The sequence below is a fragment of the Oncorhynchus mykiss genome, chromosome 5 (assembly GCF_057628025.1).
Source record: "Oncorhynchus mykiss isolate SJ-2025 chromosome 5, ASM5762802v1, whole genome shotgun sequence".
Lineage (NCBI taxonomy): Eukaryota > Metazoa > Chordata > Actinopteri > Salmoniformes > Salmonidae > Oncorhynchus > Oncorhynchus mykiss.
Window position 1 is genome coordinate 11,074,940 of NC_143026.1, and position 27,472 is coordinate 11,102,411.

Here is a 27,472-nt window from a genome sequence, read left to right on the forward strand (position 1 = left end):
TCCTGTTCTCCACTAGTATATTACAGTACTGGTCCAGGCAGCACCCTGTTCTCCACTAGTATATTACAGTACTGGTCCAGGCAGCATCCTGTTCTCCACTAGTATATTACAGTACTGGTCCAGGCAGCATCCTGTTCTCCACTAGTATATTACAGTACTGGTCCAGGCAGCATCCTGTTCTCCACTAGTTTATTACAGTACTGGTCCAGGCAGCATCCTGTTCTCCACTAGTATATTACAGTACTGGTCCAGGCAGCATACTGTGTGATTACACCAGGGTTGGGTAAAGCAGTGCTGGTACCGTTAATCCCTTTGGCTTTGAAATGTTGTCACATATTCTGAAAATTCGGTTGTGTTCAGTCATCTTGGGTCTGTCTAAGGGGGTCAAAAGCCAAAGAAAGGAAGTCCCATAGGGCGGCGCACAATTGGCCCAGCATCATCCGGGTTTGGCCGGGGTAGACCGTCATTGTAAATAAGAATTTGTTCTTAACTGACTTGCCTAGTTAAATAAAGGTTCAATAAGAATAAAAAAGTTTTTTTTTTTTAAGTGTCTACTCATTCAGTGAGAAATGCAAAGAAAGTAACATCCACCCGCTTTGACTAAGCAATTGTGTATGAATGGGAAAAAAGTGCCCGTTGTCACATTAAGAGTGAGAAAGAGAAATGAGGAGAGAGGACAGAGGAAAAAGAGGACAGAGGAAAAAGAGAAAGATAAGCCAGAAGACATAATAAACTGCTGGATATAAGTCATCATGGTAACACATTAACAGAGGATGAGATGTGGGGAGGAGTGCCCGAGGGGATTGTAAAGCTTCAAAGCCATCCTACAGGCACAGATGGAGAAAATAGATAAACAAGAAAGCTAAACACATTCTAGTCAGCACCTTTGTTCCATCTAGATCTATGTGCTATTAAAAGGAGATGTCTCCCTCTTCACCTTCCCTGCTACACAACAGAGAGACACACCATTCCTCAGGAGAGAGAGAGAGACACACACCATTCCCCGAGACACACACACACCATTCCCAAAGAGAGAGAGAGACAGAGACACACACCATTCCAAGACACACACACACGTCCGAGACACACACACCATTCCCCGAGACCCACACACACCATTCCCCGAGTCACACACACACACCATTCCCGAGAGAGAGAGAGAGAGACACACACACACACGCCATTCCAAGTGTGTGTGTCTCTCGGGGAATGGTGTGTGTGTCTCTCGGGGAATGGTGTGTGTGTGTCTCTACTCATTTAGGCCTATTCAAACCATATACCAAATGGAAGCCTATTCTACTCAGAAAAAATTATCATAGTATTAGCAGACGTTTGTTTTCCTGTTAAAGTGTAATCGAAAGGATTACAAATTAAATTGAAGAGAATAACCTCATATCTCCTGTGAAATGTAACACATCGAAAACTATTTACAATGATCCTAGCAAGGTGGAATTGCAGGAAACGAATCCTGTCATTGGTGTAGTTCCCCTGACCACAACCGGCCAGTCACTCCAATGGGATGAGCGCTACATCCACCAGACAGTCATAGATGTCTAGACGTTTTAATTAATGCACTGTATTTGAAACAAGAGCCATGTAGACACTGGGCTTATGAAAACAACATGACATGTGTTTGGTATTTTTGTTAATGGCGTCATGACCAAATACCATTGACATGACATTGTCTGTTTTCTTGGCAGAAAGGCCTTATCCTGGGATGACGGACGTGGGTTTGACATACTATCCCTCCACACAGCCCAACATCTGCTTATTGCCCGGCCATGTGCTCCAGACCGGTCTTACAGCATGTAACGCCGCTAACCTGAACACAGATGTTCATGTTCCTGTTAAAAAAAAAAAAAACAATCCCTTGCCATATTGAGACGCTGTACGAGTAAACTGTTGCTTGGACGAGTGACAAGGCTTTAGAAACGTTCTATCCAGCACAATGAGAATATAGCAGGCCCGGATAACACATTGTGTGACATGACACACGAATATTGTTTCACGTTAGAAATGTCAAGTGAAATGCATGAGCTGGCGTACACCCAAAACAGATAGTAGGAGGTGTGAAGAGTAAACTGTAGGCTATACAAATAAGAGTCACACTTTATACACAAGCTCCCCAGTCATTTATTGGGTTTTTCGGCATCCCATTGCCTTCTTCGAACATAAGAAAATGTCTCCATAAGTATTTCAGATTGTTTTATTTTCAAATTAGGCATGAATACACATGGCCGGGCAAAAACTAATGGAAAAAGAGGACCTAAGGGGCTGTAGAGGACCTCTCATCAAAGGGGCTGTAGTGGAGCAGGTTGAGAGCTTCAAGTTCCTTGGTGTCCACATTATCAAAAAACTATCATGGTCCAAGCACACCAAGACAGTCATGAAGAGAGCACGACAAAACCTATTCCACAATCAGACTGAAAAGATTTGGCATGGGTCCTCATCCTCAAAAGGTTCTACAGCTGCACCATCGAGAGCATCCTGACTGGTTGCATCACTGCCTGGTATGGCAACTGCTCGGCTTCCGACCGCAAGACACTACAGAGGATAGTGTGTACGGCCCAGTACATCACTGGGGCAAAGCTGCCTGCCACCCGGGACCTCTTTACAAGGCGGTGTCAGAGGAAGGCCCTAAAAACTGTCAAAGACTCCAGCCACCCTGTTCATAGACTGTTCTCTCTGCTACCGCACGGCAAGCGGTACTGGAGTGCCAAGTCTAGTTCCAAGAGGCTTCTAAACAGCTTCTACCCCCAAGCCATAAGACTCCTGAACATCTAATCCAATGGCTACCCAGACTATTTACATTTGCCCCCCCCCCCCCCCCCTTTACACCGCTGCTACTCTCTGTTGTCATCATCTGTGCATAGTCACTTTAATAACTCTACCTACATGTACATATTACCTCAAATACCTCGACTAACCGGTGCCTCCACACATTGACTCTGTCCCGCTACCCCCCTGTATATAGTCTCGCTATTGTTATTTTACTGCTACTCTTTAATTACTTGTTACTTTTATTTCTTATCAATATTTTTTATTTTAAATTGCATTGTTGGTAAGTAAGCATTTCACTGTAAGGTCTACTACACCTGTTGTATTCGGTGCATGTGACTAATTCAATTTGATTTGAATTATGTATCTGCCGATACAGGGGAACACTTCATGAGGATCGGTTGAAGCTGTCAGCAGAATCTGTTTATAGAACATACATCCAGAGAAGAAGAAGAATAGCATCTGATGACAAGGTTCAAATGTCAGATTTATACCTGGGCCCTAAATATGCAAATGGCCAAGGCTAATGATCGCTGTAAAAGTTCAATTCTGCCAGCCGAATAATTTTCCGCCAACTGCAATGTCAGCTCACTCACCACTTTATAACACTGAGCCCATTTCCCCCCTACCCTCGTTCCAACCATCTGTCCAGATTAAAAAGCAGTGTTCATTTAAATCAATATTCATACATTTCGTGGATGTTCAAAACAGCCTTTTTAAGGGCAGTATATTTTTTAAGGGCAATTTTGTTTTGAACCCATTCCAAATGTTGATGAGTCAGATGGCACAGTATGGGACCATCACTCCTACCTGAAGTGTGGAAAAAGTCTGAAAAAGAGAGAATATCTCAACAAAATGTCAAAACCTAATGTTATGAAGATTTTTGGTGAACAGGACAAATTTAATTAAAATATTCAAACTATTTGAGGAGGAGACCAACATGCTTTTCACATTCTGTGTGACCTTCCAATGCTACGCCGTCTCTGATCAAGCCTCATCAATTTCCTGCTACAATTGGCTAATGAGGGTCATTATGTCCCTGGAAACACTGAGAAATGACTTCCTTTAAAAAAGGTAAACAAATGAAAAGCCCCTGCTAACGCAGAGGAGGGTGACCATGGATGAGCTAGTGATGGCCTGAGCTTTCAAGTTGTAAGAAAAGGGCTAGTTAAAATGGTGAAACTTGAGGGGAAACTACGCAGACATAAGCACCCAAATCAATGGCGTGTCGAACCCAAGGCCTGTCTTATCACTATGAACTAATAGAGGAGAATATATGCCAATGTTTATTAATTGAAGGGAGATGACACAAAGGACAAAATGGCAGCTCTGGCTGAGATCCAATCCAGGGACTCTAGTCGACTGTCTTTTTAATCTTGTTTAAGACATCACCTGACATTTGTTCTTGCTGTTATTGTGTACCCTTGTAATAAAGGAAACAGTCTGGGATTACCACGGGCACACACGGGGTGCATCTGTCTGTGCATGTCAAGGTTATCCACAGTCGATTGTTACCCTTGGGAATCTGGCCACTCTACACCCTCTCAGTAGGCAATTCCATTACCACACTGCACAGTATGGAGATCATCACTCATAGTGCCAAAAATGCCCTCGCAAAACAGTAGGACTCCTTGAAACCAGAGAGAACTGGCTCCAAAATTAAAGTGTTCAGGTAACAATACTGTCAAGGTGAGTTAATAATAGTTCATGCAAAACAAAATGTAATGAATAAACACACTGTACAAAGAGACATTCCTGATGCAACATGAAGTCCTTAACTTTACCTTGCTTATTTACATACTGTATACAGTTCCTGCCTGCACATTGTAGTAGCCACACAGAGCACACTGTAATGATAAATGAGTTGCTAACCATGTAACTATGACAATCAAAATGTATCTCATGGTAGGTTTAAGGTAAGAGCCTGATATTTAGCTAGGTAGAGAAGCCAGAGACCAAGTCACACAACCCTGGAGGATTTCAGAGTGGGTTATTTCTATTACAGAGAAGGTCAAGCACACATTTTGCCCAGAGAATAGAATAACACTGCAAATACACGTTACTAATATCAAACTGCTCGACCGCAAACGTTAGCCCCCAAAACCTAATTAGCATCAAAATGAGCTAGCTGAAAGCAACCAGCTAATCACTGTAAATAGATGCAGAACGGGCGGACGGAGTAGCAGGGACTGGTTTAGTAGGAAAGGGCCTTCAGTGCCGCAACAAAACATGTACTGCGAGAATTTTTAGTACATCCATTCATTTTTCATAGGAAGTCTGTAAAGGAGTTTAAGTCCGCATTCCATTAGATCAGGGTTCCTCAGGCCACCACTACCAACCCCTGCCGAATACCTAGTGGGCAAAAGTGGTTGAAAATGTCATTACAACCACTTTTTCCCACTGGGTAGGTGGGTACAAACGTCTTCAACAGACTTGAAGGTGATTAGGTTAAAATCCTTCACATTACACTGCAAAACTGAGTAATACCCAGAAAAAACTGAAGTATACTAATTATTTCTCTGTTGTACCCTAGCCTGAGGGACTTTATGTGAGAAAGACTGGACAGACCATTATTTCAAGAGGCCAGACCGTTATTTCAAGAGGACAGACCATTATTTCAAGAGGACAGACCGTTATTTCAAGAGGACAGACCGTTATTTCAAGAGGACAGACCGTTATTTCAAGAGGACAGACCGTTATTTCAAGTTGCCATTGTGCGACTCTAATAAATAGGAAGCAGCAAATGGAGGAGACATTACATTACTAGAAATCACCCCAGGAATTCATCTGCATGCAGAGTTAACCCAATTCACCAGAGTACAGCTAAAGCAGAAACTGTGGCACAGAACTTGGTTATGTACAACAAGGAGGCCAACAGACAGGAAGCATGTCAAAGCTGATATCCCAGTATGTTCTCATAGATATCAGATGTGCTCATGTGTTGCTAACCTTAGCCATGCAATCAGATCTGTCTGTGTGTATCAGTAGGCCCAATGTGATTAGAGAATGAGACTTGACAAGATACTGCAGACCAGGGTAATATCATATCATCTGCAAATGCCAGCAACAGAATACAAGACACACAATGAGTGACTGATTCATTCTCCCAGCTGTCCACATTGAACAGGGCTAACTAGCTGTGATTAGCATAGATGGCTTCCAGGGGCTGCCACCGCTGGTCTCTGCTGGGCTAACTAGCTGTGATTAGCATAGATGGCTTCCAGGGGCTGCCACCGCTGGTCTCTGCTGGGCTAACTAGCTGTGATTAGCATAGATGGCTTCCAGGGGCTGCTAACTCCGCAGTCAAGAGGTGGCTGACATGGCTCTTTTCTCTCCATTGGCAGCCGTTCAGAGAGGTACTACTGGCTAATTGAAAGAAGTGATTAAGCGGCTGCTTTAAACTGGCCCGCATACTGATCACTCTTGCAATGTCGCAAAATGGTGTGTGAGTGGAGAGGATCAGACTTGGAGGCATCGAGCATTTACCTGTCTGCGATATTAACGGCCCCGGGATTTTTTCCTCTATCAGTCAGAAGTTGATTAACGTCAGTGTTTTTTGGCAAGACTGGCAAACCGGCGGGGCGAGAAAAGGCACATAGGAGTAGTTGCTCTAGCGCAGGACAGACTGTACGCGCTTTGGGCATGTTACACCATCACCGTTTATACCTGTATTTCCACATCTTGTGACGACTTAAAAATGTTATAACATGCTGCAATATGTATACCACAACTTGTAGAACGTGTTTTACAATCAAACTCTTAAAATGTGCAGACTTACCTGTGGTGTTGAATCTGTGAACAGCTTACAATAAAGGCCCTTTTAGCTTGGATTGGTAAGGGTTGTGTCATGGAAAATTGTCTGTTGTACCACTAAGCTGAAACGGCAGGTTAGAAATGCCAGCTGCCACCTATTGACTAAAATGCCAGTGAGGAGCATGTACGACCACAAGGTGAAGAGCCCGCTCTCCCTCAGAGAAACCCAGTGTCAGGTCAGAACCCTCTGATGTGTGGCTCTGATGTGTGAGGGGGTCCCGAGCCCACCCGCCTAGAGGGTCCCTAGCACACCCACACCTAAAGGGCCTCTAGCACCCCCCCACCTAAAGGGCCCCTAGCACCCCCCCACCTAAAGGGCCCCTAGCACCCCCCCACCTAAAGGGCCCCTAGCACCCCCCCACCTAAAGGGCCCCTAGCCCCCCCCCACCTAGAGGGCCCCTAGCTTCCCCCCACCTAAAGGACCCCTAGCCCCCCACCACCTAGAGGACCCCTAGCCCCCCACCTAGAGGACCCTAACCTCCACATCATCGCCAGTCTGACCCTGAGGAGGGACACCTCAATGTTACTAATTCATTCACAAATCCCCATGAACACAACACGCACATTCTCGCATACTACCTCTGCAATTAGCTGTCATGAAGCAATCAAGTCAACTTAAGGTTAAACATTGTTTATGAATGGTCTTACCACGGAGGAGCGTCACGTTGCCAACGGTGCTGGTTTTTCCCAGGTTGTTGATGGCTTCACATGTGTAGGAGCCAGCGTGTGCATCAGTGGTTTTCTTGAAGTGGAGCTCAGAGACTTTCCCTCTGTAGGAGACAGACACATTTGGGATGAAACATGTTTCAATGAGCATGACCAGAGTATTCCATCTACTGTATATACAGTACATAGAGGCCTGAGCACGACACTTAAAAACAGATGATTTGAAACCATTTCTGGGTTCAATGTGTTGATACTGGGGAACTATGGAGTTATTCTCCATTTAGTATTAACTAAATCTTGTTAATTCCAAATGAAAAATGACACTATTTAGGATTCAATGGACTTGACCAGGGTCTGTATTCTTAAAAGCATCTCAGAGTAGAAGTGATTATGTGATTATGATTATGAGGACAGATGGGACCTGATCCTAGATCAGCACTCCTACTCTGAGAGGCTTTATGAATATGGGCCCTTTTGTGATGGTATGAGCCTCATCTTCTAAACAAGCATATGACAACAGTGGTAGGCCTGATCACCGACAACGACAAGACAGCCTATAGGGAGGAGGTCAGAGACCTGGCCGTGTGGTGCCAGGACAACACCCTCTCCCTCAATATGATCAAGACAGAGGAGATGCTTGTGGACTACAGGAAAAAGAGGACCGAGCACACACCCCATTCTCATCAACGGGGCTGCAACGGGGTGTCCACATCACCAACAAACTAACATGGTCCAAGCACACCAAGACAGTCATGAAGATGGCACGATAAAACATATTCCTCCTCAGGAGACTGAAAAGATTTGGCATGGGTCCTCAGATCCTCAAAAGGTTCTACAGCTGCACCATCGAGAGTTTCCTGACTGGTTGCATCACTGCCTGGTATGGCAACTGCTCGGCCTCTGACCGCAAGGCACTACAGAGGGTAGTGCGAACAGCCCAGTACATCATTGGGACCAAGCTGCATGGCCTCCAGGACCTCTATACCAGGCAGTGTAAGAGGAAGGCCTTAAAAATTGTCAAAGACTCCAGCCACCCTAGTCATAGACTGTTCTCTCTGCTACCGCACGGCAAGCGGCACCGGAGCGCCAAGTCTATTTCCAAGAGGCTTCTAAATAGCTTCTAACCCAAGCCATAAAACTCCTGAACACCTAATCTAATGGTTACAGACTATTTGCATTGCCCCCCCCCCCCTTCATTTACACCGCTGCTACTCTCTTATCATCTGTGCATCGATCACTTTAATAACTCTACCTACATGTAGATATTACTTCAACTAACCGGTGCCCCCACACATTGACTCTGTATTGGTACCCCCCCTGTATATAGTCTCGCTATTGTTATTTTACTGCTGCTCTTTAATTACTTGTTACTTTTATTTCTTATTCTTATTTGTATTTTTTTAGCTGCATTGTCGGTTAGGGGATGATAAGTAAGAATTTCACTGTAAGGTGTATTGTATTCGGCGCATGTGACTAATACAATTTGATATGGCAGAGAGGTGATGGGGCAGGTGTCGAGCCCCCGTCAGATACCACCAGAGGCGTGCTGGAGACTAGAGGTGGCTGTGGGTGTAAATAACGCCACCTCAGCAAGAACCAAAAGCTACCAAGTCATGAATCATTCCTCGCTGCAACTGTCAGCCAGATTCTGCATATGTCACAAATAAACAACTTCTAATCATATACATGTACAATTTTGAAGGACAGGGTATAAGTATTATAAACTTATTAAGAACTCAAAACTTATAACGGATTTACGAGGAGGTACTTACTCTTTCTTTCTTTTTAACTTGGTGCCTTTGAGTTTGTTCTTGATGTTGGCTAAATCGACCCCCTCCTTGTACCACTTGAATTTGGGGGATGGGTTCCCCGCTCCGAGCTCGCACTTCAAGAATGTCTTCATCCCCTCCACGACCTCCACACTCTTCATCTCCTTCAGCTTGGGCTCAGCTGCAACACAGAACCAGGTCAACAGTCACACAACAGCAGTTAGTACAGCAGGTCGAAACAGGTTCACTTCCTGTCTGAGTGAGGCAGAATGGGTAGCACCGTTCTCCTTCAAAAAGTTTTTTTTTTTTAAAACATGACAAAAAACAGGTTCACTTCACTAACGACACCATTGTATCAGTGGAAAAATGTAAGAAAGATTTTCAAAATAGCAAAAATGTACACATTGATGGGCAGCCTACCATTGGATTTCACTTGTTATTGTCATTGGAGGGGTGTAGTAACCTCCCTGGGTAGATGGGGGGGGACCTATAAAAACCCATTTAAACTCAAGAGCACCCCCAGAGGCAAACATTCTGTACAACCACTTTAATCCTCAAAACAAAAATTTGATTGCTGTACAATTACTGAAAATTAGGCCTAGTCAATGTGCAGTACGAGGCATCACTTGTTAGTAGGATATTTAGAAATCAATGTTTGGGCCTGTCAAGGAAGGAAGGCATTAGTCGATTGTCACAATCCCAAGGTATTCAACAGCAGGAGCAGAAGACCACTCCATCATGAGGAAGGGAACTAATCTGGAATAACCTGCCAACCCACTGTTCTGTTCGCCGCCGTTCACCAACAGTATTCATTAATTAAAAAGCAGCAGAAAAATCCCAACAATGCTTACTCAAAGAAAACGATATGAAATGGGACACCAGAACTTGTATCTGAGTAATGGTTTGTCAGTGCAGCTGTCGAAAAAAATAATTAGTAAGGAATTAGGCTAATGCAAGGACAGATGACTCGCCACCCAATGACTGGCAGTTAGTGCCTCGACTGACTCAGAAAACTTCCACTCATCTATAATTCCTTTTTATTATTATTTTATGCAGCATTGTTGAGAATGAACTTGCAAATAAGCATAGCATTGCACTGTGCTAGAGCTCTGCTACATGACCCTAGCCTATACATTGGGTTAGGGCCAGGTAGGGCCTGTTGTTTCAGCAATAACTACAGTTGAAGTCGGAAGTTTAGTAACACTTAAGTCATTAAAACTAATTTTTCAACCACTCCAACCACTCCACAAATTTCATGTTAACAAACTATAGTTTGGCAAGTCGGTTAGGACATCTACTTCGTGCATGACACAAGTCATTTTTCCAACAATTGTCTACAGACAGTTTATTTCACAGTATCACAATTCCAGTGGGTCAGAAGTTGACATACGCTATGTTGACTGTGCCTTTCAACAGCTTGGAAAATTCCAGAAAATGAAGTCATGGCTTTATAAGCTTCTGATAGGCTAATTAACATAATTTGAGTCAGTTGGAGGTGTACCTGTGGATGTATTTCAAGGCCTACCTTCAAACTTAGTGCCTCTTTGCTTGACATCATGGGAAACCCCCCCCCCCCCAAAAAAAAATCTGCCAAGACCTCAGAAAAAAGACCTCCACAAATCTGGTTCATCCTTGGGAGCAATTTCCAAATGCCTGAATGTACCACATTCATCTGTACAAACAATAAAACGCAAGTATAAACACCATGGGACCACGCAGCCATCATACCGCTCAGGAAGGAGGTGTGTTCTGTCTCCTAGAGATTAACGTACTTTGGTGCGAAAAGTGCAAATCAATCCCAGAACAACAGCAAAGGACACTGTGAAGATGCTGGAGGAAACAGGTACAAAAGTATCTATATCCAGAGTAAAACGAGTCCTATATCGACATAACCTGAAAGGCCGCTCAGCAAGGAAGAAGCCACTGCTCCAAAACCACCATAAAAAGGTATTGGAGTGGCCATCACAAAGCCCTGACCTCAATCCTATAGAAAATTTGTGGGCAGAACTGAAAAAGTATGTGCGAGCAAGGAGGCCTTACAAGCCTGACTCAGTTACACCAGCCCTGTCAGGAGGAATGGGCCAAAATTCATCCAACTTATTGTGGGAAGTTTGTGGAAGGCTACCCAAAACATTTGACCCAAGTTAATCAATTTAAAGGCAATGCTACCAAATACTAATTGAGTGTATGTAAGCTTCTGACCCACTGGGAATGCAATAAAAGACATTTCACATTCTTAAAATAAAGTGGTGATCCTAACGGACCTAAGACAGGGGATTTTTAAAATTTTATTTTTTTAAACTGAGTTTAAATGTATTTGGCTAAGGTGTGTGTAAACTTTCGACTTCAACTGTAGGTCAGGGTATCACTAAATTGAACACTAACATTTTGAAGCTGAGCCATTTGCTCATGCTCTGCTGTGCAGTACAGTTATATCTGACTAAGATCATAACATGGTGTCAGAAGTGAGTCAAACTCAACCTAGCCAGAAGTTAACATCTTACAAAAATATGTGCATTAATGTAAATTCATTATTAGAGAGCTAAAAAGTCTCAATCCAAATGCTTGACTGAATATTATCTCCATGGTTACAAACTCCAGGTGTTCTTTGAAGGAACAGATAATTGACACAGGTACGTTACGAGAGCTCTCTGGAGACGCTGGACCCAGACACGCTGCAATCTCTCTGGGCTGGGTTAAACTTAAACCCCATTCATTTCTGGGCAGGTCTGTCATTATTACACAACTGTTGCTCAACCTCAACAGAGCTCACAGCACCTGAACCGGGCAAAGCTTAAAAGGGAATCACACAAGGGTTTCCCACCTAAATCAGTGGGGCACAAAAGGGCATGTGTGTGTTCATTCATGCCCTTCTGTTTGCAAAGGGAAACTCCCTTAGTCAGAGCAGCTATACTTTCACTTCCCTAATGATCATTTTCTGAGAGCAGGAGCCCAACCCAAACCGGAACTTTTCCTTTAAAAGAAAATATTTAATCCGATAAGAAATTAGACAGAATTCATTGAGTATTGGAGGAAAAGTAATTCTAGCCTTCGTGCAAAACAAGAAACATGAGCCCTTTTGTGTCAAGGTGTTGACACTAACTTTTTCAACATTCCCAATTGTTGAAAAGCTTAGATAAAAGCTCTGTTCTCACAGATAACCGAAAAATGTTTTTTTTTTTTTAAATGACAGTGGACTTAATATTCTCATGATGTTACGCCTGTGAAAATAGGCAGACATCTAAGGAGACACTGACGAGGAAGAGGCTGACAAAAATACCTGGAATACAGCACATTACTGAAAGAAAATATGACCTCAGACAAAACAATACCATACACGTAGTTGCATGTTTGAGTGCTCCTCGTTTCAGCCTAATCCTCTTAGTGGTGCTTCCTGTGACCAATAGAGGCAGTGCTCTGAGTCATGACTGGACTAGGGAGAAGGGCCCGTAGGCTAACACTTTAGGCTACATTTCTATAACTGTTAGCGCACTGTTACATTAATTTCAGGAGAGTCGATTAATAAGCAACAGTCATAAAACTAATCAAATGAACCATAAGAGCTCCCGAGTGCCGCAGCGGTCTAAGGCACTGCATGTCAGTGCAAGAGGCGCATCACAACCGGCCGGGATCAGGCGGTGCACAATTGGCCCAGCGTCGTCCAGGTTAGAGGAGCGTTTGGCCGGGGTAGGCAGTCATTGTAAAAAAATAATTTGTTCTTAACTGACTTGCCTAGTTAAATTATACCTTTTATTTATACCTGGTGCGAACATGCACCCTTTGTCCTGATCTTGTCCACACTGTGCAAACATGTTTAGACAGGTGTAGACAATTTAAAAGAAAGTGACACATTGTGATCTGATCGTGAGGTAGTTAGAACTAAACAGAACAAGACAACAATGTGTGTAAGGTGTGATATCCCTTGTAAACAGTTTCTATCCAACCAGTGAGGCCAGCAGGCTGGTCTTCTTTCATCGGTATATACTCTATGTCATTTATTAACTTTGTATTGTCAATTTGATGTCTACTGTATTTAATGACATTGCAACTAAATTTCCCCACAATAAAGTCAGTAAAGTAAAGCCAGGCACACATGGTGTCTGGATATGAATCAAGTATAAACAGACCTGCACGGTCAAATAATTTAAATGATCATTATACCAGCTTCAAATCATTGACAATTAGCATCATTGACTTATGGCATCATTAATTGTTACCACAAAAACAAATAAATAATATTTTGAAAGAATCTGTCAAAAAATTTGCATATAGGGAGGCATCGAGAGCATCCTGATTGGTTGCATCACTGACTGGTACGGCAATTGCTCGGCCTCCGACTGCTAGGGACTACAGAGGTTAGTGCGTACGGCCCAGTACATCACTGGGGCTAAGCTGCCTGCCATCCAGGACCTCTACACCAGGCGGTGTCAGAGGAAGGCCCTAAAAATTGTCAAAGACCCCAGCCACCCCAGTCATAGACTGTTCTCTCTACTAAGGCATGGCAAGCTGTACCGGAGTGCCAAGTCTAGGACAAAAAGGCTTCTCAACAGTTTTTACCCCCAAGCCATAAGACTCCTGAACAGGTAGTCAAATGGCTACCTGGACTATTTGCATTGTGTGCCTCCCCCAACCAACACCTCTTTTACACTGCTACTCTCTGTTTATCATATATGCATAGTCACTTTAACTATACATTATTGTACATACTACCTCAATTGGCCTGACCAACCAGTGCTCCCGCACATTGGCTAACCGGGCTATCTGCATTGTGTCCCACCACCCGCCACCCCCTCCTTACGCTACTGCTCCTCTCTGTTCATCATATATGCATAGTCACTTTAACCATATCTACATGTACATACTACCTCAATCAGCCTGACTAACCGGTGTCTGTATGTAGCCTCGTTACTTTTATAGCCTCGCTACTGTTATTTTTCACTGTCTTTTAACTGTCGTTTTATTTCTTCACTTACATATTGTTCACCTAATGCCATTTTGCACTATTGGTTAGAGCCTGTAAGTAAGCATTTCACTGTAAGGTTGTTGTATTCGCCACTGTAACCTGTTGTATTCGGGGCACGTGACAAATAAACAGCTAAACTGGTCACAATGCAGACAGTGGACAAATAAGAGATTTTACATGTTGAATACTAAAAGGCATGAGAGGCCTGATTTAAACAGAACATTTGTAAGTAAACTGTCCAAATGTTTAAAAAAATTAAAATAAAAAAAACAAAATACACAAGGTGGGAGTTTTTGAGTCTGTAAAATGTATTATGCGAGAAATGTTATGTGGTCCTCCCACTACGACTCGTTGTCTGGAAAGCGAGCAGGTTTATTGGGCTACAGATTAAATAAATTTCACAGGGTGGTGAATGGGAAAGGGGATATCTAGTCAGTTGTCCAACTGAAATGTGTCTTCCTCATTTAACCCAACCCCTCTGAATCAGAGAGGTGCGGGGGGCTGCCTTAAAATCGACGTCCACATCATTGGCGCCCGGGGAGCAGTTGTTGTTGGGGGTTAACTGCCTTGCTCAAGGGCAGAATGACAGGTTTTCCTACCTTGGCGGCTCACAGATTCAAAACAGCACCCTTTTGGTTGCTGGCCCAACGCTCTTAACCACCAGGCATCCTGCATCTCCAAGGTGATCAGCATGATGCCCCTTTCTAATAAATATCGACTTCTTATTCTGGTGACATGATCATGATACTTGGCTGCCATTTTGTCCATAATAATGTCATCATGTAGGCTATACCCACACTATCTGCCAGCTGTTGGCTAGAGCCCGACATGTGCCCAAGACCAGAGTGGGAACACTGGCAACATAACGCACTATTCTGTTGTGAGAAAACCATCAATAGAGTTGAAAATGCAATGGAAACCCATGTATATATATTGACTTATTGAGATTATATATATATAAAAAATATATATATTTCAGTAGATTGGAATTCAATGCAAAATGTATTTTTATGTGCACTACGTCATCATGCACAGGTATCAATTTGATGGAAACATCTCTGGTGGGGAATATTGTTGTTATGCAGATTTTTGAATATTCGCATGAAAGTCTGTTGCCAATTACATGGAAACCTAGCTAGAATGAAAGATTTTTTGTGGGAGGAAGATGCGATCATCTGTCCTGTAAAATAAATGTCACGAAAACATCTACGTTCATATTTTTGTCAATGACACATTACAGCACTAAAATATCAGACACGAGCACTAAGCCAAACAACATGGACAGAGTTCATTAAACAGCCATTTTCCATTCATATTTTGTCTGAAAATTAACCTTGTGGCTATAAAAGTGCATAGAGGGAGCACAACTGCAAGGGGGATAACTTAATTTATGCCCATCTCTTTGTTTGCTCAGGGTTGGGACACCGCTAACTCCGGGCCAGCCTTTTCAGCTGTTTCCCCATGTCATGGAGGAGCTCCCTTTGGGGGAACTCCTCCGCGTTTTTCAAACCGCAAATTTACACGGATCAGTCAACATTCCAAGCCATGGTACCCCAGTAAGGGAGGAATTCCATGATCTAATACTGTGTCCCAGACAAGAGTTGAGCGGTCCAGACATCGCCAGGCTTCTTGTCCAGCAGACCCAAGACTATTGCGACTGGCCTGGTTACGTCAGAGTTGTCCCCCTCGTTTGGTTTAGTTCTCTATCATTTCATTAAAAGATATGGCAGATGTTATGGTCTTCAAAGTAATTCTGGTAGAGAGGAAAGAGACCATACAGTAAGATTTTCCCAAACCCCACTGTCATTGTCAATCATTTCAAAGTATTTTTCTGTGCAAATGTATAAATAAAAAAAATCAGAAAATGCTGCATATTTACACCATTTTCAAACAGAAAAGTTTTGCTAGGGATGTGTTTGATATACAGCTGCCAGTAATTATGATGCATCGCTGTTCAGTACAGGAATCAGGTGGCCATTGGACTGCTGAAGGCATCCCTGTATTTTATTGCAGTGCTGAACACATTAGCCAGAATTCTCTCTATGCTGTATTTGGGCAGGATTTTTTTTTTTTTTTTAAAGGTGTATTGAATTGAAATGGAACAATGCATTGTCAAAGGCCTCAAGCAAACAATGCTTTGCACTATGCCTCTCTATACCCGTACGTTCAGACTACTGTGCATGTTGATCACAGGACAATACTTTACTATACAGTTTGAACATGATTGATGCACAACATTTCTCATGAAGCTGGTTGAGAGAATGCCAAGACTGTGCAATGCTGTCATCAAGGCAAAGGGTGACTACTTTGAAGAATCTCAAATATAAAATATATTTTGATTTGTTTAACACTTTTTTGGTTAATACATGATTCCATGTGTGTTATTTCATAGTTTTGAAGTCTTCACTATTATTCTACAATGTAGAAAATAGTACAAATAAAGAAAAACCCCTTGAATGAGTAGGAGTGTCCAAACTTTTGACTGGTGCTGTATGTCACAGTGGAATCTGCTTTGACAATGTGCAATATTCACTCTCATATGGCAACAAAAAAAAACACAGTTAGGTCATCTATCAATATGGACACAGATTTTAGCCTGGCGTTTCAAATCCAATGCACTCCATTCAGCATCATGTCGACAAAAGATCTATGAATCTGTACAAATAAAACTATCAATAGAAGCGGATAAAAGCAGCATAGGTCTGTCTATAACTGAGCTTTGCAAAAAACTGACCCAACACCTGTCAAATAGGACGTTCCCCCAAGACCCCCAAATTACTCCACATTTGCCAACAAATGGACACCGCCTCAAGCAGGAAACAAAACAATATGGATCAAAGCTGCGTAAGATTGTGTCAAAGCCAAGATATTTCCACTCCTTTTGTTAGCCATGAAAGTTCACCGTATTTAAACAATGATCTGACCTAGATATTGCAATTCTGAGAAATTGAACTCCCACGGCTGACAGTCAAAGAAAGCCATGGATAGAAACCACTTCTTTGCGTCAATGATATGCATTTTGACTTGGAACTACAGTTTATCAGGTATATGAGGAATTTAAAATAGGTTGCACCTGTCAAATCACAGGTCTGTGATATAAACGAGTCTTGATGGGCGCCTACTAAACTATTAAAACGTTTTCAATACTTACATTGCAATGCCCCCCCAAAAAAATCTTTAACTTGATTAAAATCAATGCAATTAAATAATTAACAGAAGTTTTGCTAAAGTTTCACTAAATTGTGTGTCACGTGAGCCAAGAAGACAAAACTGGTTATGAAAGGAACAACAATTGTATCCAACTAAACTTACTCTAGTTACATTTAGTCAAGGCAAATAATTTATCTATTCGAATAATGTACAAATGTGTTTCCATTGGACGTAATAGAATAGTTCAAATGTGAGTCATGAACTGAAAGTTCGTAGGCTCGTGGCCTTGAGTTACCGTCAGTCACTCAAACACCTGTAACACTCACCTCGACTACCGACTTCAGAAACACCGGCTTGGAATAGATAACGTTACATAATAGCCATAACTTCCCGTTGGCCTACATTTGCTAATAAATTATTTCGTATTAAGAAATCAAAAGTAATGACAACTTACCTGGTGGAGAGTTGTCCGTTGGTTTCTCCTTTTTATCTTTCTTATTACCTGTACCCTTTTTATTTCCACCTCTCTCCCTTTCTTTCCCTTGTTTCTGGTCAGACATGTCTTATTCTGTGTAGTAAATCAATTCCGTGAATAAAACTAACGCCGAAGTATTTTCCAAAGTGTCGTCTGCCTGCAGCTCTCCTGTGAGTGTTACTCCAGTCAACTCTGGAATGGTTCGTATGCAAGAAAGTTTACATCTACATCTTGGTAACTTGGATGGGAGGAGCGTACACAGCCTACACGCTAAGTAACGCCTTATGATTTACAATGCGCGAGTAAAATATAATTTCGGGAAGGAATTAATATATTTTCCACTCCTACAATTGGTTACATAGTCTGAAGTACACCTGCCACGTGCCAGATGTAATGCATAACTTGTCATGTTGTTTCCTTTTCAAACATTTACTTTGTAAGTAGGTCTACCTCTGACAATTAAAACATGTTGGTCATCTGTATATGTTAGCAGAAGGCTATAATATTCCAAATGTATGATTGTGTAATATTGTTCAATTTTCTGACCAATAGTCTAACCTAAGAGCAAACTACAACTTTCCATTTCATTGGATATATGACAACCACTGACACTAGCATTATGGCTTATCACACCTCACACAGTGTAGTGTACATTATACAGACTACACTAGACACTAAACCTTCTAATCACATGAGAGATAGTTCGCTGAACCACCTGCCCTACATTTCATCTCCCTTTGACCCACTACAGCCCTAGCAGCTGATAGACGTGAAGTAACCACTTCAAGTTAACAGACCAGACATTGAACTCTGATTGTCTACTCTACACAACTCAAAACCACTTTAGCCTACTGAGCTGAAGCTAACAAATCATTAGGTCCCAGATAAAGTTAGGCTAGTCATTATACCAGCGTACTGTTGTTCTATATATTGTTAAAAGTGTTTATATCCCAGCATCAGTAAGTAGAAAGGCCAGACAGTTAGACAATATCATGCCGGTTGCCATAACTCCAGTTTCCTGATCTTTTACCACAGGTTAAGGAATATATATAGTTGGATATCATTATGTGGGTTTTGGGTGGTCTACAGTGTTACCACTTTGGTCACATATGCTCCTAAATATTTTTCTGTGCTACCTGGAATTTTAATTTGGAAGCACCAGTGCCCCTAGAAGGAAAGGAAAGGGAGAGATTCTTCAGGAGATGAGTTTCAAAATGTACTAGGATTCATATAGGCCCAATGTAGCTACATCTACATTTTAAAAATCTGTTTTCTTGTGCTTTTTAACCCTATATTTTGTCATTGCTGGCAATTCTCATCATTAAACCCCCAAATGTTAGGCATTGTGCTCCTAAGTTTCTTCATGTTCTCCTACTTTACATGTGCTCCATGTAAAAATCTTTATGTATTTTCCCACATTTGCGTCACATTTCCTATCGGGTCATAGGATGACGGTGGCTTTGACACCACATACTACCAATTCAGAAATGTTCCTCCAGTGTCCTCCAATTGCTATCTTGAGATGGAACAGGATGAATATTGGCCAAATACAGTGCCTTCAGAAAGTATTCATACCCCTTGACTTATTCCACATTTTGTTATCTTACAGTCTGAATTCAAAATGTTTTTATGTCTCACCCATCTACACACAATACCCTATAATGACAAAGTGAAAACATGTTTTTAGAAATGTTTGCACATTTGATTGAAAATGAAATGCAGAAATATATTATTTATATAAGTATTAACAACCCTGGGTCATATACATGTTAGAATCACCTTTGGTAGCGATTACAGCTGTGAGTCTTTCTGGGTAAGCCTCTAAGAGCTTTCCACACCTGGATTGTACAATATTTGCACATTATTTTTATTTTTTATTATTCAAGCTCTGTCAAGTTGGTTGCTGATCATTTCTAGACAGCCATTTTCAAGTCTTGCCATAGATTTTCAAGCCGATTTAAGTCAAAACTGTAATTAGGCCACTCAGAAACATTCAATGTCATCTTGGTAACCAACTCCACTGTATCTTTGGCCTTGTGTTTTGGGTTATTGTCCTGCTGAAAGGTGAATTTTTTCTCCCAGTACCTGTTGGAAAGCAGACAGAATCGGGTTTTCCTCTAGGATTTTGCCTGTCCTTAGCTTTATTCCGTGTCTTTTTATCTTAAAAATCGCTTTAGTCCTTGCCGATGACAAGCATACCCGTAACATGATGCAGCCACCACCATGCTTCAAAATATGGAGAGTGGTACTCAGTGATGTGTTGTGTTGGATTTGCCCAAAATATAACACTTTGCATTCATGACACAAAGTTCATTGTTCATTTTCATTTTACTTTAGTGCCTTATTGCAAACAGGATGCATGTTTTGGAATATCTTTCACTCTGTCATTTAGGTTAGTATTCTGGAGTAACTACAATGTTGTTGATCCATCCTCAGTTTTCTCCTATCACAGCCATTAAACTCTGTAATTGTTTTAGTCACCATTGGCCATTGGCGGTTTCCTTCCTCTCCGGAAACTGAGTTAGGAAGGACACCTGTATCTTTGTAGTGACTGGGTGTATTGATAAATCATCCAAAGTGTAATTCATAACTTTACTATGCTCAAATGGATATTCAATGTCTGCTTTTTTATTTTTACCCATCTACCAATTGGTGGCCTTCTTTGCGAGGCATGGGAAAACCACCCTGGTCTTTGTGGTTGAATCTGTGTTTGAAATTCACTGCTCAACCTTACAGATAATTGTATGTGTGGGGTACACAGATGAGGTAGTCATTCAAAAATCATGTTAAACACTATTAATGCACTCAGAGTCCATGAAACTTATTGTGTGACTTTTTTTTACTCCTGAACCTATTTAAGATTGCCATAACAAAGGTGTTGAATACTTATTGACACGAGACATTTCAGCTTTTAATTTTTAATTTTTTAAATATATTTTAATTTTTAATTAATTGGTAACAAATTAATTCCACTTTGACATTATGGGGTATTGTGTGTAGGCTGTAACACAACAAAGTCAAGGGGTGTGAATACTTCCACTGTAGCAGAGTGTCATTCAAAATGGGATTATTTAAGTACGTTCTAAAATGTTAAAATGAACTGTGTTGTGCAAGTTGTTGAGTCATAATCCTACTGTATTTTGGCAGGAAGCATTGCAAGTACGGCAAGACAAGGCCTGTTGGAACAATAGTATAAAGATTTATAGCTCGTACTTCTTTAGAAAATGTCCTTTATACAAAAATAACGTTTGGGAGCAGTAGTTCCTTACTTCTACTTGACCTGACATAAAGTCTCCAGACCAACCTTCTGTCATAACTGCTCATGAATATCCAAACAAGCTAGCACTGAAATCCAAACAACTGTAACACTGAATTACCACTTCAAGCATCTAGAATCTCAGTTACATCCTATTTGGAGGGAACACAATCACGGGCAACTGGTCATTCTATAGCCTCCCCTTACATGCTTTTGGTGCCGACAAGCAGGAGCATGTTGCTGAAAATGCTGCACAGGTCTTCTTTGATCTCTGCTCAGTTTCGCTCAGTGTGGGTGTTGGATGAATGGGTCTGTTTCAATAATAAATGTAGCACTCCCAGGTATGGCTTGGTCGTGTCAATATGGGATGGGAGATTATGCAGGAGAAGGTGAAGGGGATGATTCCTTTTTGAATCTAAACGTACCTCTTCAGTGAGTCAGAGGCAGTGAGTCAGAGGCAGGAAGGGGAAGAGGTACCTGGGTCGTGTTCAGCAGTGAGAAAACTGAAAGGAGGATGAGCTACCTGAGCATGTTCAATAAGAACACAGATTTGCATTTTTTGTTGCAAACTGTTTTGCTACAGTGTGCCCTACTGAACATTACCCGGAGTCTAAGGAGTCACTTGGTTGTATGGGACTAGTGGACCACAGTGGAGGCCTTGTGGACAGCGACAAGGCCCCCACTGCATGTGTCAACAATGAGCCGTGAGAGAACGAATTGCAAGCACCTCAGAGAGGAAGCGAGAGAGAGAGAGAGAGGGAGTAGAGGTGGTGAAGGGGAGAGGTGTAAGGGAGATGTGACACAACCTGCTGTAATTCAATTGATAACAAAAACACAAATCCAGGAGAGATTGTGTTGAACGTGACGTTTGAGATGGAAAACATTGGGTATGGGTAAATCAACGTATCAGCATTATTAGTAATAGTGTACTGTTGAGATCATCGACTTGGAAGATAAATGAAACCATTAATTTTATCAGCAGTTCAAAAAATGTTTTAATAAGCCTGTGGTCTTACTCCCTGTCATTGTTAGCATGGTTTTACTATAGCTGTAACATTGACATCTAAGGAATTTTACCATGTCCATAAAAAAATTACATCTGAAAAAAGCAAGTATTTGTCAGGCATATTATACTGATGTGGTCCTACGTTTGAACAATTAGACAGCTGTTTGTAGCTGACATTCAACTGTATACGTGTATGAAATAACGTAAATGCTAGTTGCTAGTACACTATATATACAAAAGTACGTGGACACCAGTGGAGGCTGCTGCGGGGAGGACGGCTCATAATAATGGCTGGAACAGAGTGAATGGAATGGTATCAAAAACATGGTTCCATTTACTCCATTCCAGCCATTATTATGAGTTGTCCTCCCCTCAGCAGCCTCCACTGGTGGACACCCCTTCAAATTAGTGGATTCGGCTATTTCAGCCACACCCGTTGCTGGCAGTTGTATAAAATTGAGCACAGAGCCATGCAATCTCCATAGACAAACATTGGCAGTAGAATAGCCTTACTGAAGAGCTCAGTGCCACCGTCATAGGATGCCACCTTTCCAACAAGTCAGTTTGGCAAATTTCTGCCCTGCTAAGAGCTGCTGTTCTTGTGAGTGCTGAAGCGTGTAGCGCGTAAAAAATTGTCTGTCCTCGGTTGCAACACTCTATTGTAAATACTAGTTAAAGCAGGGGGCGAAAGGTTGCTCAAAATCTGGCAAACTGAGCAGACAAAATACAGTGTGGTGTAGTTAACATAATTTAATTATTGCCTTTGAATAAACAGTCGCTTATGAACTCATAGTGAGCTTATTATCTATGCATGTCAAAGGTTAAATCAAATCAAAGTTTATTTGTCACGTGCGCCGAATACAACAGGTGTAGTAGACCTTACAGTGAAATGCTTACTTACAGGCTCTAACCAATAGTGCAAAAAAAGGTATTAGGTGAACAATAAGTAAGTAAAGAAATAAAAACAACAGTAAAAAGACAGTGAGAAATAACAGTAGCGAGGCTAAATACAGTAGCGAGGCTAAATACAGTAGCGAGGCTAAATACAGTAGCGAGGCTAAATACAGTAGCGAGGCTATAAAAGTAGCGAGGCCAAATACAGACACCGGTTAGACAGGCTGATTGAGGTAGTATGTACATGTAGATATGGTTAAAGTGACTATGCATATATGATGAACAGAGAGTAGCAGTAGCATAAAAGAGGGGTTGGCGGGTGGTGGGCAGGACACAATGCAGATAGCCCGGTTAGCCAATGTGCGGGAGCACTGGTTGGTCGGGGCAATTGAGGTAGTATGTACATGAATGAATGGTTAGAGTGACTGTGCATATATGATAAACAGAGAACAGCAGCAGCGTAAAAGAGGGGTTGGGGGGGGGGGGCACATAATGCAAATAGTCCGGGTAGCCATTTGATTACCTGTTCACGAGTCTTATGGCTTGGGGGTAAAAACTGTTGAGAATAATTTTTGTCCTAAATGGTTCAATCATCATTCTTTTTATGTGGCATCAAATTCTGGATGGAGTCCAGGCCTTGAGTCGTGAAGGACTGAGTGAGCTGTTCTTTTCTGTCATCTCCAAAACACGTTGATTGAACGAGCTGCGTACATGGTGGATCTTCCTCACCTACGACGGCTGTTTTGTCCAAACAGTTTATAGTGCTGAGGTCAAGGCACTTAAGTGGACCCCAAATTTCCAAAGTGCCTTTTCTCAGAAATGTTGCCTTTCCGTGTGTGTCGTCAGAGTAAACATGACGCCTACATGCAGAAAGCCAATCAAAACAAACGCTACAAATAAGTGTGCCTCAGATTTGATTGATGATTCATTCATTGAGCACAGCATGTGAGGGGTTGTGTCTTACTTCAGGACAGTGAATTAATGCCAACATGTTCCTAGACAGGAATGGCGATTCTGAAGCTATTCTTGAAAAGTCGTCTAAATTCAACCTACAGTACTCTGTATAATGAAAAGCTCTGGTGCCATAACCACAGTAAATCTCTTGATTAGCTATTCTTACCTGAAAGGGTTAATCATACTGCATTTTTGTCTGCTCCTTTTTTCTTAGTTGCTAGGAGTGGCTTCTCTCTACTCACTTCTTGTAGCTTGTTTGAACATGAGCAGACAGGTTTCCATCAAAGTATTTCTCTTGATTTCTATCCTGGTTTCTTATGGATGCAGTCGGTGTCACTCCTCTGGGAAGTCATACACAGTCTTATACCACCACACCACATATCTCTACATATCTCCACGTGTTCAGTTCACGTGTCTCATTTGAATGTCCACACACTGCACACGCATCTTTGGTGTGTGGACATTCAGAGTTCAGAAGAGGTTAATAATGACATAAATAAATAGCCTGACTGGGGTTGCTTGGGCTTTGTTGATATGAGACTGTATACGGTCTATGCTCTTTATAGTGACGATAATGAGGGATGATCATTGTAATGGATTGCATTATCGCGGTTGAATCAAAAACCCATGTGGAGTGGACATACATTAGACAAACACATTTGGAAGATGCACTTTAGGTTGCAACTTGTTTTGGTTGCGACCATAGAAAGACCAACACGTTTTCAGTGCAACTTGGACTTGGATTCGGTAATTCGTCAGTGCTCTTTCGAACAACACGTGGGAGTTGAAAATCAATAGACTGACTTCACAGGTGTTGTAGTCTAAGTTTTTTACCGCCATAAAAGGCTCTGCCGGCCAAAAAGAACAGCACAAAGACTACTATTAAAGTATCTCATTGTAAATATTATGAGTGTGTGACGAGGCTAACATTAAACACGCCACTAATGCTTCAGTGTGTTATAACGTTTAGTTAAATGAACAAGAGCGCGCAGCTGAATCATCAAAGACTCCTACTCTTTTTTTGCCGGGATGATCCAGATGTCTCGGGATGATGTGTGTACTTCTTGTCATGAAGTGTTTTCTCGATGCCTGTTCCAGAGGGAAGTTTGTTAGGGTTTATTTAGTAAACACGGTATATCTCGAACAACAAAATATTCCACCACATAAAAGCCCTCGCTGCATATAATCCAGCCTAGCATTTTTAATGCACAGCCGCAATGCATATATGTACATACGTGCATGTCCCTAGGCGTCCCGGCCGTAAATATGCCTCACGATTGCACAAATAACCCAAAGACAGTCAAATATAGGTTTTCTGGGGTCCACTTGCAGCTCAGTAGACACAGTAGACACATAATGCAGTTTCAATACTGCATTATAAACATTCTCTGTCTCTCTAAAATCTCTTACATACAACAGAGCGTACTCACTGTAGTATGTGATTCATATCTCATTCATAGCACAATTACATCTAAGTTACAATCTTGCTTGCTGGAGGATGACCAAATAGTGATGACCAATTTCATTTTTTTCTAAATTGACGTCAATTTGTTGACGTCAGTTTGTTTTTGCTTAGTTGGAGAGCATCTGTGTCAAGGGCTCCCATATTTCACAGATAATGAAGTAAACAGGGAAACAACAGTCGTGGCAGAGTCAGCGACTTCCATAGCTATTGAAGTGAATCATCTTGTTTATTAGTATTTTTATTACGTCTTCTCAGCTAATGTTAGGAATGTTACTTCATCGTTGCAGCATATCAAACACATTTCAATTCTCCGGCTGTTTAGTTCTCGAGCCACATACTGAAACTAGCCAGCATGTTTTGGATGCTCTCTGCAAGGATCCAAACCATGTTCACTATAAGTGTTTCTCATCCGTTTTATACCAGGGGAAAGCTATTGTCTCAGTATAGTTCTAGAGCACAGTTCTGTGGAAAACACTGGAAAACCGTGACAATATCACTGAGTGGACTATCCTGGCTAAATAAAGATATATCCTGGCTAAATAAAGATATGGTGTGTGAAATATATTCTGCATATCATTTCTCTGAGTGGGTGTGAGAGTCTTAAAAAGAGAAGGATTGTCTCTGTGGGAACAGAATGCCCTCATACCTTAATTATTCAAATGCAGCTCTTCATCTACTGTACAATATGTGATCTTGTCCCTAAAAAACGTAAAAGCACCGCTAGTTCATACTCTTCATCACCTTCAGTACTGTAATCTGTGCTAGCCTAGACAGCAGTACTGTAATATGTGCTAGCCTAGACAGCAGTACTGTAATATGTGCTAGCCTAGACAGCAGTACTGTAATATGTGCTAGCCTAGACAGCAGTACTGTAATATGTGCTAGCCTAGACAGGAGTACTGTAATCTGTGCTAGCCTAGACAGCAGTACTGTAATATGTGCTAGCCTAGACAGCAGTACTGTAATATGTGCTAGCCTAGACAGCAGTACTGTAATATGTGCTAGCCTAGACAGCAGTACTGTAATATGTGCTAGCCTAGACAGCAGTACTGTAATATGTGCTAGCCTAGACAGCAGTACTGTAATATGTGCTAGCCTAGACAGCAGTACTGTAATATGTGCTAGCCTAGACAGCAGTACTGTAATATGTGCTAGCCTAGACAGCAGTACTGTAATATGTGCTAGCCTAGACAGCAGTACTGTAATATGTGCTAGCCTAGACAGCAGTACTGTAATATGTGCTAGCCTAGACAGCAGTACTGTAATATGTGCTAGCCTAGACAGCAGTACTGTAATATGTGCTAGCCTAGACAGGAGTACTGTACTCTGTGCTAGCCTAGACAGCAGTACTGTAATCTGTGCTAGCCTAGACAGCAGTACTGTAATCTGTGCTAGCCTAGACAGCAGTACTGTAATCGATGCTAGCCTAGATAGCAGTACTGTAATCTTTGCAACGCTAGACGGCAGTACTGTAATCGGTTATAGCCGGCAGTTGTAAAAACATCTAGAACATGCACAACCTGATCAACAAATTCTAACAAATTTGTGGGATAATATTGTTTGAATTGACATGTTTTCTTTTCATCTGCTAATAAGGCTCATCATCCATAGCCTGGTCCCAAATCTGTTTGTGCTGTCTTGTCAAGTCCTAGGGTCATTGTCACGGCTAAAAACAAAACAGCACAAACAGATCTCGGTCCAGGGTACATCATTCCACAGTACTGGCTGTTTTCTGATTTGACACTTAGCAAGCATGCTGTTTTGTCAGGGTGTCATCTACCTGCAGAGCTTACAATCCCCTCTGACCACCATCTATTATGCTGTGGATCCGGTTCATTAAAACCTGTTAACTCTGACTGGGCCATCCTGAAGGAGAGATATACTGTATATATCTAGAGGTCGACCGATTATGATTTTTCAACGCTGATACCGATACCGATTATTGGAGGACCAATAAAGCCGATACCGATTAATCGGACAATTTTTATTTATTTATTTGTAATAATGACAATTACAACAATACTGAATGAACACTTATTTTAACTTAATATAATACATCAATAAAAATCAATTTAGCTTCAAATAAATAATGAAACATGTTCAATTTGGTTTAAATAATGCAAAAACAAAGTGCTGGAGAAGTAAAAGTGCAATATGTGCCATGTAAAAAAGCTAAAGTTTGAGTTCCTTGCTCAGAACATGAGAACATGTGAAAGTTGGTGGTTCCTTTTAACATGAGACTTTAATATTCCAAGGTAAGAGGTTTTAGGTTGTAGTTAATAT

The 27,472-nt window shown here is 41.6% G+C and overlaps 1 protein-coding gene across 9 annotated transcripts in view; it reads right to left on the minus strand.

The window, feature by feature from the left end:
- The window catches only part of nrg1 (neuregulin 1), a 157,290-nt gene that overhangs the window by 52,741 nt on the left and 77,077 nt on the right, over positions 1-27,472 (minus strand). For 4 of the 9 annotated variants that reach the window (XM_036976761.2, XM_036976757.2, XM_036976759.2 and 1 more), the window contains exons 2-3: positions 9,030-9,207; positions 7,240-7,361 (exon numbers count right to left, since the gene is read on the minus strand). In XM_036976761.2, coding sequence (XP_036832656.1) covers positions 7,240-7,361; positions 9,030-9,207 — 300 coding nt within the window. Of the gene's footprint in view, positions 1-7,239; positions 7,362-9,029; positions 9,208-17,593; positions 17,913-27,472 lie in introns of those variants that run through there. The other 5 variants (XM_090233700.1, XM_036976762.2, XM_090233699.1 and 2 more) reach the window with 3 other exon arrangements.